At 36.7% G+C, this 14,493-nt stretch overlaps 2 protein-coding genes across 2 annotated transcripts; one reads left to right on the top strand and one right to left on the bottom strand.

Moving 5' to 3' along the window:
* Nucleotides 1-3,610: 3,610 nt before the first annotated feature.
* LOC141822954 (uncharacterized) lies at nucleotides 3,611-4,850 on the bottom strand. The gene is made up of 2 exons (XM_074710247.1): nucleotides 4,482-4,850; nucleotides 3,611-3,661 (listed from the first exon to the last, which is right to left on the bottom strand). The coding sequence occupies exons 1-2, from the start codon at nucleotides 4,848-4,850 to the stop codon at nucleotides 3,611-3,613; spliced, it is 420 nt and encodes a 139-aa protein (XP_074566348.1).
* A 7,140-nt stretch (nucleotides 4,851-11,990) lies between these two features.
* LOC141824527 (trans-resveratrol di-O-methyltransferase-like) lies at nucleotides 11,991-13,512 on the top strand. Its single transcript, XM_074711834.1, has 2 exons — nucleotides 11,991-12,833; nucleotides 12,909-13,512. Exons 1-2 carry the CDS (start codon nucleotides 12,030-12,032, stop codon nucleotides 13,224-13,226), a joined length of 1,122 nt encoding a protein of 373 aa, XP_074567935.1. The 5' UTR covers nucleotides 11,991-12,029; the 3' UTR covers nucleotides 13,227-13,512.
* Nucleotides 13,513-14,493: the final 981 nt, after the last annotated feature.

The raw sequence follows: 14,493 nt of genomic DNA, 5'->3' as shown, positions 1-14,493 counted from the left end.
TGTTGGTATTTTTCCTAATGTTGAGAAATCTCAACGCATGTATCTGCTATCCAATTCTTAAGAAACAACAAGAACAAAATTCGGAAGCGTACCGGAATCCATCGCTAGCAGCCGAGGATGATCTTCCAAAAGGTGCAGAGTTCCTAAGTTTCCGTAGTTTTTCGGAATCCATCGCTAGCAGCCGAGGATGATCTTCCAAAAGGTGCAGAGTTCCTAAGTTTCCGTAGTTTTTCTGACGATGGGGATTCAGAAAAATAAATTTGTCACTCTGCCTTTTGGGGACCATAACCCCTTATAAAGATTGGCATATTTCTAATTTGGCCCCTCATCAAATTAGAATTGCAAAAATGGTATCCACAATTATTATTCATAACAATTATGTCCTTAAGTCAAATTCCAAATAAAATTTAGACCACAAATTTTGACTTAATAATTTTGATGACCATATATATTCATTAATTATACAAATGTCCCAATAGATGCTAACAATCTCCCACTGGACATATATATAATTAAAATGAATGATATATCCTTAGTGTGCACAATATTGTCATCAAATCCGAGGACATTCCTAACAATCTCGTCCATTAGCCATATTAACATAGGATCAAAGCGGTCTTCGTTGTATCAATCACAACTAAACCTATCAATGGTCACATACATCAACATAACTAAATGACATAGATCAATCATGAATTAGTGGCATGAAAATTACATGCAAGGTGATCTGTTCATGTCAATTTTCAACTGGTCCAACTTTAGCTTTAGTGAGATCAAACTTTAACTCAATTGTACAAAGTGTAATGAACTGAATGATGCTTTATTACTGATCAGTATAACAAATACATAATTATCTATAAAACAAAATGAAAGACAATCATAATTACAAACTCCCACTCAATCTAGAGATCATCCATCTCTAAAACTCCCATACGAGCAGTATGCTCAAGAAAGACATTAGGTGGCAAACCCTTTGTCAGTGGGTCAGCTACCATGGAGTTTGTACCCAAGTGTTCTATAGAAATCTGTCCACTTTGTACCCTTTCCTTCACAACTAGGAACTTGATGTCGATATGCTTCGACTTTGTTGAGCTCCTATTATTGTTTGAATATAATACAGCTGATTTGTTGTCACAAAATAATTTAAGGGGTCTTTCAATCCCTTCCAAAATACGCAGCTCCGTGACAAGACTCTTCAGCCATATTGCATGATTTGATGCCTCATAACATGCTACAAATTCTGCTGCCATGGTGGAGGAAGCTGTGAGTCCCTGTTTGGAACTCCTCCAAGAAATGGCTCCACCAGCCAACATGAAGACATAGCCCGAAGTGGATCTCAAACTATCTTGGCATCCTCCAAAATCAGAGTCAGAATACCCAATGATCTCAAGACTATCTGACCTCTGATACGTGAGCATGTAACCTCTAGTTCTCTTCAGATATCTCATAACCCTTTTAGCTGCTTTCCAGTGATCCATACCTGGGTTGCTTAAATATCTGCCTAATACGCCAACTATGTACGCAATATCCGGACGCGTACAAACCTGAGCATACATAAGACTTCCAACTGCCGAAGCATATGGAATCTTTTGCATTTCCTGAATTTCAAGATTTCCTTTAGGGCATTGTTTGAGACTAAATTTGTCTCCCTTAGCGACCGGGGTGCTTCCTGGTTTACAATCTTGCATGCCATATCTTTTAAGTACTTTATCGATATAGCCCATTTGTGACAATCTAAGAATACCTCGAGAACGATCCCGATGTATCTGAATTCCTAATACAAATGAGGCCTCACCAAGATCTTTCATCTCGAAATTTCTTGACAAAAAATTCTTGGTTTGGTGCAATAAGCCTATATCATTTGTGGCAAGCAAAATGTCATCCACATATAAAACCAAATATATGTGTTTACTCCCACTGAATTTGTGATACACACAATCATCAATTAAATTCGCTCCAAAACCAAATGAGAGAATTACCTCATGAAATTTATGGTACCACTGACGAGACGCTTGCTTAAGCCCATAGATGGATTTCTTTAATTTGCAAACCATATTCTTTGGATCTCCTGACACAAAGTTTTCTGGTTGCACCATATAGATTGTTTCATCAATGTCTCCATTGAGAAACGCCGTCTTTACATCCATCTGATGTAGCTCCATATCAAAATGTGCAACAAGTGCCATGATTGTCCTAAAAGAGTCTTTGGTTGAAACCGGAGAAAAAGTCTCTTTATAGTCAATCCCATATTTTTGAGTAAAGCCTTTTGCCACAAGACGAGCTTTATACTTTTCCACATTACCTCTTGAATCCCTTTTGGTTTTAAAAATCCATTTACAACCAATAGGTTTCATACCTTCTGGTAATGGGACAAGTTCCCAAACTTTATTGTCTTGCATAGATTTATACTCTTCATTCATTGCATCAATCCACTTTTCTGAAATGGAACTATCCATGGCTTGACGAAAATTGATGGGATCATCTTCCGTCATACCAGGATCATCCTCATGTTCCTGAAGAAATACATAGTCATCCGACATAGTGCTTCTTCTTTCTCTTGTAGATCGCCGCAATGGCACTTGTTCCTCAATAGCTTCTTCTTGAGGTTGTTGAGTTTGCACCTCTGGAAGATTAACATTGTCTTGATTTTCTGGAATTATTCCGATATTTTCAATGACCAGACGAGAATCCTGATCATTGTCCAAAGAAATCGGAATAGGAATCAACTCCTCGTTAACCGAAGTAGAAGTTGATTCTTCCTCAAAGACAAAATCCTTTATTTGATTCTTCCCCCCAAACTCAATATCCTCAAAAAATACAGCTGTACCCGTCTCGAAAATCGATTTTAAGTTGGGATCATAAAATTTATAGCCCCTCGATCGCTCAGAATAGCCAATAAAATAGCTGCTAACTGTTTTGGGGTCCAATTTATCCGTATGAGGCTTATAAGGCCTTGCTTCAGCTGGACATCCCCAAACATGGAAATGCTTTAGGCTGGGTTTTCGCCCTAACCAAAGCTCATAAGGTGTTTTAGCAGCTGCTTTTGTTGGTACTCTATTGAGAATGTATGCTGCAGTTTTTAATGCCTCACCCCAGAGTGACTTTGGTAAGGAAGAATGACTAACCATACTCCTTACCATATCCTGTAGAGTGCGATTTCGTCTTTCCGCTACACCATTCATGCTTGGAGAGCCCGGCATGGTGTATTGTGGAACGATACCACACTCCTCTAGGTATTTGGCAAAAGGCCCTGGACGTTGTTCACCTGAACCGTCATACCGACCGTAGTATTCACCACCACGATCAGACTTTACTTTCTTTATCTTTCTGTTGAGTTGATTTTCAACTTCAGCCTTAAATGACTTGAACACGTCCAATGTTTGAGCCTTTTCTTGAATAAGAAAAATGTATGCATATCTAGAGAAATCGTCTATGAATGATACGAAATAGCGTTGACCATTCCAAGAAGGAATTGGAAATGGCCCACATACATCCGTATGTATCAACTCAAGGACTTCTGTAGCTCTATACGCATTCAATTTTCTATCTTTGGTTTGTTTTCCTTTAATGCATTCAACACAGACATTAAAGTCCGTGAAATCAATGGAATTCAAGATCCCATCTGACACAAGACGTTCAACTCTATTTCTAGAGATGTGACCTAGACGTTTGTGCCATAATGCACCCGAAGTATTATCATTTAGTTTTCGTTTAGTACCTCTTGATTCAATGTTTAGGGTTTCATTATATGAAGCATTTGTATCAAGTAAATATAGATTGTCATATTGCATTAATGAACCGGTTCCAACAATTGAATTACCAATAGATAACTGAAACTGATTGTTTCCAAATGAACAAGAGTAACCAGATTTGTCCAAATAACAAACAGAAATTAAATTCCGTCTAAAAGACGGTACCACAAAAGTATCTATTAAATCCAAATAGTGACCAGTACTAAGCAACAATCTAAAGTGCCCTATTGCTTCAACTTCTACCGATTTTCCATCGCCCACAAAAATGCGTCTTTCAGCATCACTTGGCTTTCGGTAGTTCAGGCAACCCTCCATTGAAATACTGATGTTAGTAGTAGCACCGGAGTCTAACCACCAAGTATTTCTAGGTACTGAAGCTAAATTTACTTCAGAACAAACCAAATTAAAAAACATACCCTTTTTCTCGCGCCATGCACGATATTTGGTACATTCCTTCTTTATGTGTCCAACCTTATTGCAAAAGAAACAATCTCCTTTGTTTTGTTTCTTTGCATTTGGACCTGCAGCATCTACATTCTTTCTTTTCTTGCCCTTATCCTTAGAGGTGATTGCTAGATGAGCACTTTCAGTCTTTTCTTGCTTCAATCTCTCTTCCTCTTGAACACAATGAGAGATCAGTTCATTCAAATTCCACGTTTCCTTTTGACAGTTAAAACTGACCTTAAAGTGGTTGAATTGAACTGGAAGAGAAATCAGAATGAGATGCACAAGTAACTCCTCATGCAAATCAAGCTTTAATGCTTTAAGCTTTGAAGCAAGATTGGACATCTCCATGATGTACTCCCTTATATTACCATTGCCCTTATACTTCATTAAAATCAAGCTCTTAAGAATAGTGCTTGTTTCAGCCTTATCGCTTTTGGCAAAGCGCTTTTCAAGTTCTGCAAGGTAATCTTTAACATTGGTGGTGTCCTTAGACACTGCACCCCTGAACACCTCCGGAATTGCACGCTTAATGATCATTAGACTCATGCGGTTAGAGCGTTCCCACTTCTCAAATTTAGCTTTCTCTTCAAGAGAGCTAGCTACTGTAGGAGTAGGAGGTTGCTCTGTCCGTATCGCAAGGTCCATGTCCATGCATCCGAGAACTATCTGAATGTTCTCCTTCCAGTCCTTAAAGTTGGAACCATTAAGGACCGGTATTGAATTTAAGTTGGCAGAGATATTTGCAACATTAACTGAAAAGAGAACAGAAAATAAACTGTAAATAACATGCACACTACTTTAATTTTTCAATCTAGTTCAAAATAATTAGCAAACCCATCCAAGATATCTAATGCACCATTAATTTCAAGTCTTTGGACAGTAAAATTAACTGCTAGTAATATCCTTGTTGTAATAATCAAACACTAACAATAAAGCACGACAAATAACAAATCCCTCTTTGGATTGATTTGTTATTCTCATGTGAAATCCTTATAATTGTTACGTGTTTATTATCACAGGTAATTTATGTACTCCGGTCAATCATTGACCGTCCTTTGGGCCGATCAAATGATCACATGGAAATACATAATTACAAATATTCAAAATTCAAAATTAAATAAACCAAATTAGAGAGGTCACTTTGGCAACATCATAATTTAACTTATTTAATTTGAATAAAGAATTAATTGCTAATTAAATAACAAGATTAACTGTAAAATTAATCCACGTTATATTAACTGTAAAATTAATCCATGTTGCCAAAACAGAAATGGATTATAAAACAGAATCCTTCAATTATATGGATTCTGCAGTGAAAAACAGAAATACCACGTTGCCAAAACCTAATTCACTGCAGAATCCTTTAATTAACTCTTTCTTCATTAATTAACTGTTCATTAAAACAAACAGTAAATGCCACGTTCTGGTTTAATTAACCATGTGCTTTATATATATATATATATATATATATATTAATGAATGGACGTGGTATATATTAATGAATGGACGACGTGGTTTAATTGAATAGGGGGAAATCAACGTGGTTTGGATTTGGTTTTATTCTGCATGGACGTGGTTTTAACTTTTTTTTTTTTTTTTTTTTTTATTAACTTTCAAAATTTAATAAAAAAAACTAAATGTGGTTGTCAGTTTCAAACCAAACCACGAACATGCCCCCATATCGAAACTGACGCCACAACTCCACATCTATACATTTAATTTATGTTATTATTATTATTCTTAATTCCAAAATTCCCAAAATAGTTTGAGACGAGATCGACCGACGCAACTTTTCACAGCCCCCATCCCTTCGGCTACGCCTTCAAACGAAGGTTTCTGCCGCCGCTAGCTTCGACCAATCGAAGCATCACAAGCCGACACCAAGTTGCGACTGTTCATCTCCTTCAAACAAACGACGCAGATTATCATTCCTTTCGGCGAAACCACTGCGACGTTCCGACGATCCATTTCCAACGGATTAATTAACTTATTTTAAAACCCACGTTCTCTGCCCTAATTGAGAAACGAGCGTCACGAGACGCGGACAGTGCCGATGCGCTGCCATGTTCGTCGTCGGCCAAACTCGCAGAGAAATCGCGAAAAACAGAACAACAAGGTGTTCGGGAATGAAAAATTAGAACAACACAGTAGAATTTCTTAAGAACTGAGATAACCTCGCTCTGATACCATTGTTGGTATTTTTCCTAATGTTGAGAAATCTCAACGCATGTATCTGCTATCCAATTCTTAAAAAACAACAAGAACAAAATTCGGAAGCGTACCGGAATCCATCGCTAGCAGCCGAGGATGATCTTCCAAAAGGTGCAGAGTTCCTAAGTTTCCGTAGTTTTTCGGAATCCATCGCTAGCAGCCGAGGATGATCTTCCAAAAGGTGCAGAGTTCCTAAGTTTCCGTAGTTTTTCTGACGATGGGGATTCAGAAAAATAAATTTGTCACTCTGCCTTTTGGGGACCATAACCCCTTATAAAGATTGGCATATTTCTAATTTGGCCCCTCATCAAATTAGAATTGCAAAAATGGTATCCACAATTATTATTCATAACAATTATGTCCTTAAGTCAAATTCCAAATAAAATTTAGACCACAAATTTTGACTTAATAATTTTGATGACCATATATATTCATTAATTATACAAATGTCCCAATAGATGCTAACATGTTCCACAGTAATAACATACTATTTCATATATATATAATTTTTATAAATATTTTAATCTTCACAATCTGAGATGGTGACGCGATGGAAACTTATCCTAAGTTTACGTGGATCCAGCAGCAGTGCAGGCTGTTGGCTTCTGCCCACCGATCGAGAAAAACGAAAAGACAGAAGAAAAAGATCGATCACATGCAAATCGGTCGTATTGAATAAAGAAAAAAATTTATTTTAATAATTATTATGTCCCGGTTAAATGCAACGACCAAATTAAAACACGAACAGAAAGAACAAAAAAGCCTGAGCTGCAGGATGGTGTTCATCTCATTCTAGCTCCTCGTTTGAGCACCTGGAACATTGCATCTGATCTGGATGAGGATGGATATATGAATTGTAAGGTGTTTTTTGTTTTCTGATTTCGTTGCGTCGTTGTAGTTGGTGCGTGCACGTTTGTGTTGATATAACCATTTGCCAATTAATATAATCGTTTTCTGAAGTCATGAGTGTGAATAAAGATATATAACCGACAGAAAGATAACGAAAACGACTAGAAAAGATTCTTGATTAACAATTAATTTATCGGTATATATATAATTTATAAAGACATTAATTAGATGATCGGTCAATTAACAAATTAACAATGAAATCATCAATTAATAGATTAATAAAGGACAGATCTAATTTAAAAATTAATGAGTCCTAATACTAATTTGATTTGATCTGGTCTTATTGAATAATTTCTCTTCCACCATAAACTCAATGGGAGGTTTTTGATATTGAATTTACTTACTAGTATGTTGAAATATTGTTTGAATAATGATTTAGTAAAGATATTAATAATTTGATCTTTTATAAAAATATAAGAGATAGATAATATATCTTCTCGAATAAAATAAAAAAATATATAATTTATATATATTTTTATATGAATATGAAAATTAGATTTGTTATAAGATATGTTGGTCCACTATCGTCACACTAAATTTTTGATACAATATTTGATGCAAGATGAAGTTCAAAAAGAAGTGATTAAAGTAAAAAATAATTTTAGACGACCTTGTATTAGTTATAACTTTATACTCAACTTCAGTACTTGAACGAGATATTGTAGATTACTTTTTCAAATTATATGAGATAAGATTTCGTTCAAAAATTATGGCATATCCACTAGTATAGTTATGTATCCTCATGAGAGATTGCCCAATTCACATCGCTATAGACATGCAATGTAAGTCTCGAGAAGATTGATGATATAAAAGAATTAAGATTATGTAGAATAATACCTTTGAGATATTAAAGTATTCTTTTTACATTATTCCAATTTTATTCAGTGAAAACATACACATAAATTGATAAGCACGTTTTACTACAAAGGTAATATCAGGTCGTGTGATAATGACATATTATAAGGCTCCACCAATATAATGCTTCGATAAATTTGTAGATTAGACATAACGGGAAAAGGCGCAGAAAAATTAGTAATAACAATTGGTCTAGAGATCAGACATGTTCCATCCATTTTAGCTCTTGAAAGAAGCTGGTAATGTATTTACTCTAAGAAAGGAGACAATCATCATCATGTGAAATATGTTCAATACCAAGAAAAAATGAACATTACCTAAATCTCGAATAAGAAATTCTTAATTGAGAAGACTTAATAGAGTTGTAATGCCCTTTTGATCATTGTAGATTATTAAAATATCATCCACATAAAATAAAAAAATATCATAGATCCATCATTATATATGTAGAATAAAGAAGAGTCTGTCTTTGATCTAGAAAATCCTTAAGCTTATAACTAATTAGATAATCGATGAAATCATGCATGAGAAGTTTGTTGAAAATCATATATGGATTTCTTGAGATGACAAACATAAGTTGAAAATTGTGGATGGATAAACTCAAGTGGTTGCTCCATAAATATAATTTCCTCAAAATGATCATGAATAAATACATTAGAAATGTCTAGTTGTCGTATATGCCAATTAGAACTGGCCAGCTTCTTCAAAGTAGTGTAGCGCGTCTCCACTTTCTTAAGTAGGTGACTTGAGAAATAGATGAGGTACTAGATATTATTGTCTTGTCAGACCAACATGGAGCCGAAAGCCCCCTCGGACGTTGTCAAATAAACCCACAGGGGTTCTTGCCCGACAGACTTGGACAAGATTGGTAGAGTCATAAAGTATGCTTTGAGGTCAATGAAGGCTTTCTCGCACTGTTCACCCCAGGAGAAACGAGTGACTTTGTGTAGTATTTTAAATAAGGGGAGACTTCTCTCGGCAGAATGCGAGATGAAGCGTGGCAGAGCAGTAATGTGCCCAACCGGGCTCTGTACTTTTTTGAGACTTCGTGGAGATGTCATGTTCTGCAAAGTCTGGATCTTCTCTGGGTTAGCCTCTATAACTCGTTCAGTGACGATGTATCAGAGGAAACACCACTCTTCACACCAAACACATACTTGATTGGATTCAGTTTGAGACTGTGTTGCTGCAAGGTGGAGCATCTACAGATTCTATTTTGATAACTGGCTAAAGGTGTCATTGAGTCAATACATGATTGTTGATTAAATTAATTAGCTACAAGTCGGGCTCTATATTATTCTAGAGAACCATTAACTCGATCGATACTTAAGACCCAATATTCATTTAGAGACCACAACAACCATAGAGGGAGTGTGTGAAACTAAACTCCATATTCCATTGCGTAGAACTACATCAGATTCTGTAGTCATTATCCTATGTCAATTTGGATCTTTGTTTGCTTGTGAAAAATAAGTTGGTTCAATAAATTTGAAGAAATCACTAAAGTTCGTGGAAGAGAATATTAGGTTGCTATTGGTAGGCATCGTGCATAAATGTCACTTAAGGGAAGCATGCGAGACAGGAAGCACCATCAGTCCATCATCCAAGTCACTTATTGATGGCGATGAGGAAGTAGACTTACATGGTAATTTTGATGATGACCTTGTATTATTTGAGGATCCAGATCAGCTAGAAAGCATATTAACTTCAACTGTGAGGCTTTTGAAAAAGGTATATCTGCTACATCAACGAGCCCCCTAGAGCCAACCCCATGGATATGGAGGGAGAGGTTCATGTAAGTACACATACGTTAGGCGCATGGCGGGATCGACCCAGGTCATCACCTCCTGAAATTATTGACTCCTGACCATTACGCCAGCAATGCTATGGGCTCACCGTCTGTGCCACACCCTAGGGACAACTGTGAGGCTTTTGAGATTGGACACGAAATGGGTTCCAGAATATTACTCCTTTTAATATTATTAGTGTGTCCTACTCTTGTTGGAGTAGCCACTTAGAGTGATTTCGATAGTATATGAGAGTTATCAGAGAACTCGATCTAGGATGTCATCACTTCTAATTATTATCATCATTTTTGGCTAAGGTTTGGTACTATGTTAGGTGGCATGAAGAAGGTGTCACTTGTATTTGGAAGAGAGATTGAAATATCTACTGAAAAAAAATAAAGACTCATCAAAAGTAACATACCGTAAAATATATATCCATCTTATTAGTATATGCAAGCAACAATACCTATGGTGCAAATTACTATAACCAAGGAAAATAAATTGTAGTGAACGAGAGTCGAGTTTGTAATTAGAGTAGGATAGTAACCACGGATAACATACGTTAATAAAAAATTCAAAGAAAAAGTGTAGTCAAGAGTTTGATTATAAAATTTTTCTCAAGGACACATGATTGAACAATGAGGTAGGAATCAATTTATGAAATATACTACAACACAAACTGCTTTATCCCAAAATTTACACAACACTGATGCATGATGGAGAAGAGCTAAGATAGTTTCAACTATACGTCTATATTCTCTTTCAACATAATCATTTTGCTCTAGAGTGTGAGGGTAAAAGACTAGATGTACAATTCCACAAGAGATAAGATGATGATGAAGAGCTTGATATTCACCTTTTCAATTAGGATGAAGAGAGAGTATTTTACGATTAAAATATCATTCAACTTATTTATAAAAATGACAAAATATATCTAATAAATTAAATTTTCTTCTTATAAGATAGAATCAAGTATATTTACTAAAATGATCAATGAAGATAATATAATATAAGAAATCTTGGGTACACAAGATAGGTTCAAGGCCTTAAACATCTGAATTAATTATTTCAAGTGAAAAATTAGAAACACGATTAGATGAAGATAAAGATAGCTTATGACTTTTAAATTCCATTCAGACCCAACATGAATGAGATAGAGAGGAGATAAAGGAAATAGGTAAACCATACTTATTGATGATTGATGAAAAATGCAAAAAGAGGATGACCAAGTCGAGCATGTCAAATTAGTTTATTTGTGTATTCTTCAATAAAAGCTTTGATTGAAAAACTTTGAAGATAATAAAAGCTTTTTTTTTATTTCCTCATAAATCACGGTAGTATTTATTTCTTTATCTTTTTATGAGATAATGATTATGTTGAAATTCAAAAAAGACATTATTATTAAGATAAAATTAACATGTGGAAAGTAAATTTTTAGCAATAAATGAGCATAAAAGATATTGTATATGTGAAAAGTACATTTGGATAAATGAATGTATATTTTTTTGAAGATTAGCAATTTGTAAAACTGAGTCAACGCCTACTTGCACTATATCTCTGAACCATAGTATGATATTACTTTTGTAAGGATATTATAGTCTAATGTTAAATGATGAATTACTCTATTGTCAATATAATATTTAATAGATGAAAACTCTGATAGTTTATTAAGAATAGATATAGGCAAGAATACTTTGGGATATGCTTGTGAAATGATTGATTGTCAATAAAATTTATATCAAATGTAGGATATTGAGTATCTATATATCTAACTTTGACATAAATTTGATATACGTTGAAAATAAAGGCAAAAGAAAAAAAAAAGGAAAAGAGAAGAACTTAGGGAAAACGACGGCGAGGCTTCTTACCGATGCATGAGAGGAGAGATAAAAGAAAAGGTCGGCACAAGGAGTAAATTAAATCAGTAAATAGGCACGAGAAGCACATGTTTAATGTAATAATTAATGTGACTTAATATTAATTTGATTTGATTCAATTTTATTGAATAGTTCTCATGAGTATTATTTATAGATCACGAAGAATGATTACAAAGATCCATAGTTGAGAAATGGAATCCATGAATGAGAATGCTATTCGAGGTGATCATGAAGTGGCCAAGGCTGAGCTAATGCGAGGCCACGGCCATCTCTGGAACATCATCTTCAGCTACGTCAATTCCACGTCCCTCAAGTGCGCCGCCGAGCTCGGCATCGCCGACGAAATCTACCGCCATGGTCAGCCTCTTCCTCTCTCCGTTCTACTTACCAAGCTCTCCATTCTCCCTTCAAGAACCGACTCGTTCCGCCGCCTCATGCGCCTGCTCGTCCATTGCGGCCTCTTCGCGAGGTCGACCGCCGGCGACGAGGAAGAAGAGACCTACGCCCTCACCCCCATCTCTGCCTCCTTTCTCGTGACCAGCAAAGCAGAGAACATGTCCCCGTACGTGCTCGGAATGATCGACCCCGTCTTTGTCGACTCCCATCACTGCTTGAGCAGGTGGTTCACCACCGCCGACGAACCCCCCACAGCCTTCGACCTCTTCCATGGGAAGCCATTCTTCGAGTTTGCTGGAAACAACCCCGAGTACAACGTTAATTTCAACCGGGCCATGGCCGTCGATGCCAGCTTCATGGCGAAATTGATCCTCGAACAGTGCGGCGACGATGTCTTCCGGGGCCTGCGCTCGCTGGTGGACGTCGGAGGAGGGACTGGCGCGCTGGCCACCGCCATCGCCGACGCCTACCCGCAGACCAAGTGCTCTGTGTTCGATCTCCCGCACGTGGTGAGTTCGCTGCAGGGAAACCCAACGGTGGCCGCCATCGCCGGCGACATGTTCGAGTTTGTCCCACCTGCAGACGCAGTGATTCTCAAGGCATGCAATATCATAATCCTCTTCTTCTTCCATTTAATTTGCTTCTTAATAATCAATCATCATCTGTGAATGCAGTGGATATTGCATGACTGGAACGACGAAGACTGCGTGAGGATATTGCGAAATTGCAAGAAGGCGATTCCGCCAAAGGAGGAAGGAGGGAAGGTGATAATTATCGAAATGGTGATGAAATTGGAGAATGAGGAGGATGGAAGTATTCATGATGAAACGATAGAGACGCAGCTTCTGTTTGATGTGTTCATAATGGCGCCTGTGCCAGGGAAGGAGAGGAGCGAAGCCGAATGGAAGAGTATATTTTTAGCTGCTGGTTTCTCAGGCTACAGCATCACACCAATCTTGGGCTTGCGTTCTCTCATCCAGCTCTTCTATTGACTACTGTTAATGAAGATTACAATAAGTGTAGTGATGAGATTGCACTAGTAGCTGAAGAAGCTAGGCAGCCTTGCATGTGTGCCTTCCTAGCTCTATATATGTACGTATTTGTATGTGTGCCTTCGTCCTAGCTATATATGTACGTATTTGTATGTGTGCCTTCGTCCTAGCTATATATGTACGTATTTGCATGTGTGCCTTCCTTTATTCACCACGCATTAAATCTCGCCTTTGTAAAAGTAATTGGAGTGTATTATATGAGACAAAGAAATTAATAAAATCTTGCTTAGTCAAATAATTTCAAGAGAGGAGGACTTGCTTAAGGTTGATTACTCTTCATCTAGCTTATATCATAAATATTTTGAAATACGCTTGACTATAAGTAGGTTGATGGCTTCTGCACATCTCCTTAGCTTGTTTGTCTAAAACATGCTCATGCTCTTAGCTTTAGAGCTCTTTTCGCAGTGCCTGGCTTACTCTATCACTCTCATGGAGAGAGTAGCTCTTTTCCACGGAATGATGCATTTTCTCTGTTCTCTGTTGAAGAAGACAACCCAATGTGTCAGCATCGATCAGTTGTTCCATTATCACGACGCTACAAAGCACTCGCAGGAAATTGCGACGTCAAATTTTGGTAGTATTTGCAGCGAGAACTCTGAGCCATTAAAAGAACAATTAAATAACTATCTATGACCCTTAATAATTTAGTCATTTAGACACCTGGGATTTAGCACCAGATTAATCATTCATTAGCCAACAATGAATTCAATAATGCACAAGTAACAATGAACGACTAATGGTTCTTGTCTAATAACCATCAACATGTAATTGTTAGTCCTTGTATTTGTTAACGTGAATTGTTACATTTGTTCAAATTAGACATGTTGAGCAAATCAAATTAGCTAAATCGATAGGACTAGCCAAACAAATTAGATCAAATTTGTTATATCTTGAAATAATTTAAAAGGACTTAGTTATAAATTTTAAAATTTATTGGACCTTTATGAAAAAATACAAATAAAGGGTGACCGTTTCTTTCCTCGTGGCTTTTTCTCTCTTATTTTTTCCCTTTAAAACCTCTCTAACCCTAAACCGATCTCACCTCAAACTCCTCACGCCACCGCCACCATAGTGTTTGCTCCCTGCCGTCGTTGTCATCGTCATCGTATGTCGTCGCAGCACTACCAATATTTCACAGCATCAAGCACGAGTGAATATTTAATTGAGGTGAAGATTCTTGCTTGATCTCTTTCAATTTCCTTTCATG

This window comes from Curcuma longa, chromosome 3 (assembly GCF_044706935.1).
Source record: "Curcuma longa cultivar G26 ecotype Majalengka, Jawa Barat chromosome 3, ITB_CL_G26_1.1, whole genome shotgun sequence".
NCBI classification, from domain to species: domain Eukaryota; kingdom Viridiplantae; phylum Streptophyta; class Magnoliopsida; order Zingiberales; family Zingiberaceae; genus Curcuma; species Curcuma longa.
The sequence above is the reverse complement of the archived record's forward strand: the minus strand, read 5'-3'. Positions and strand labels throughout refer to the sequence as shown.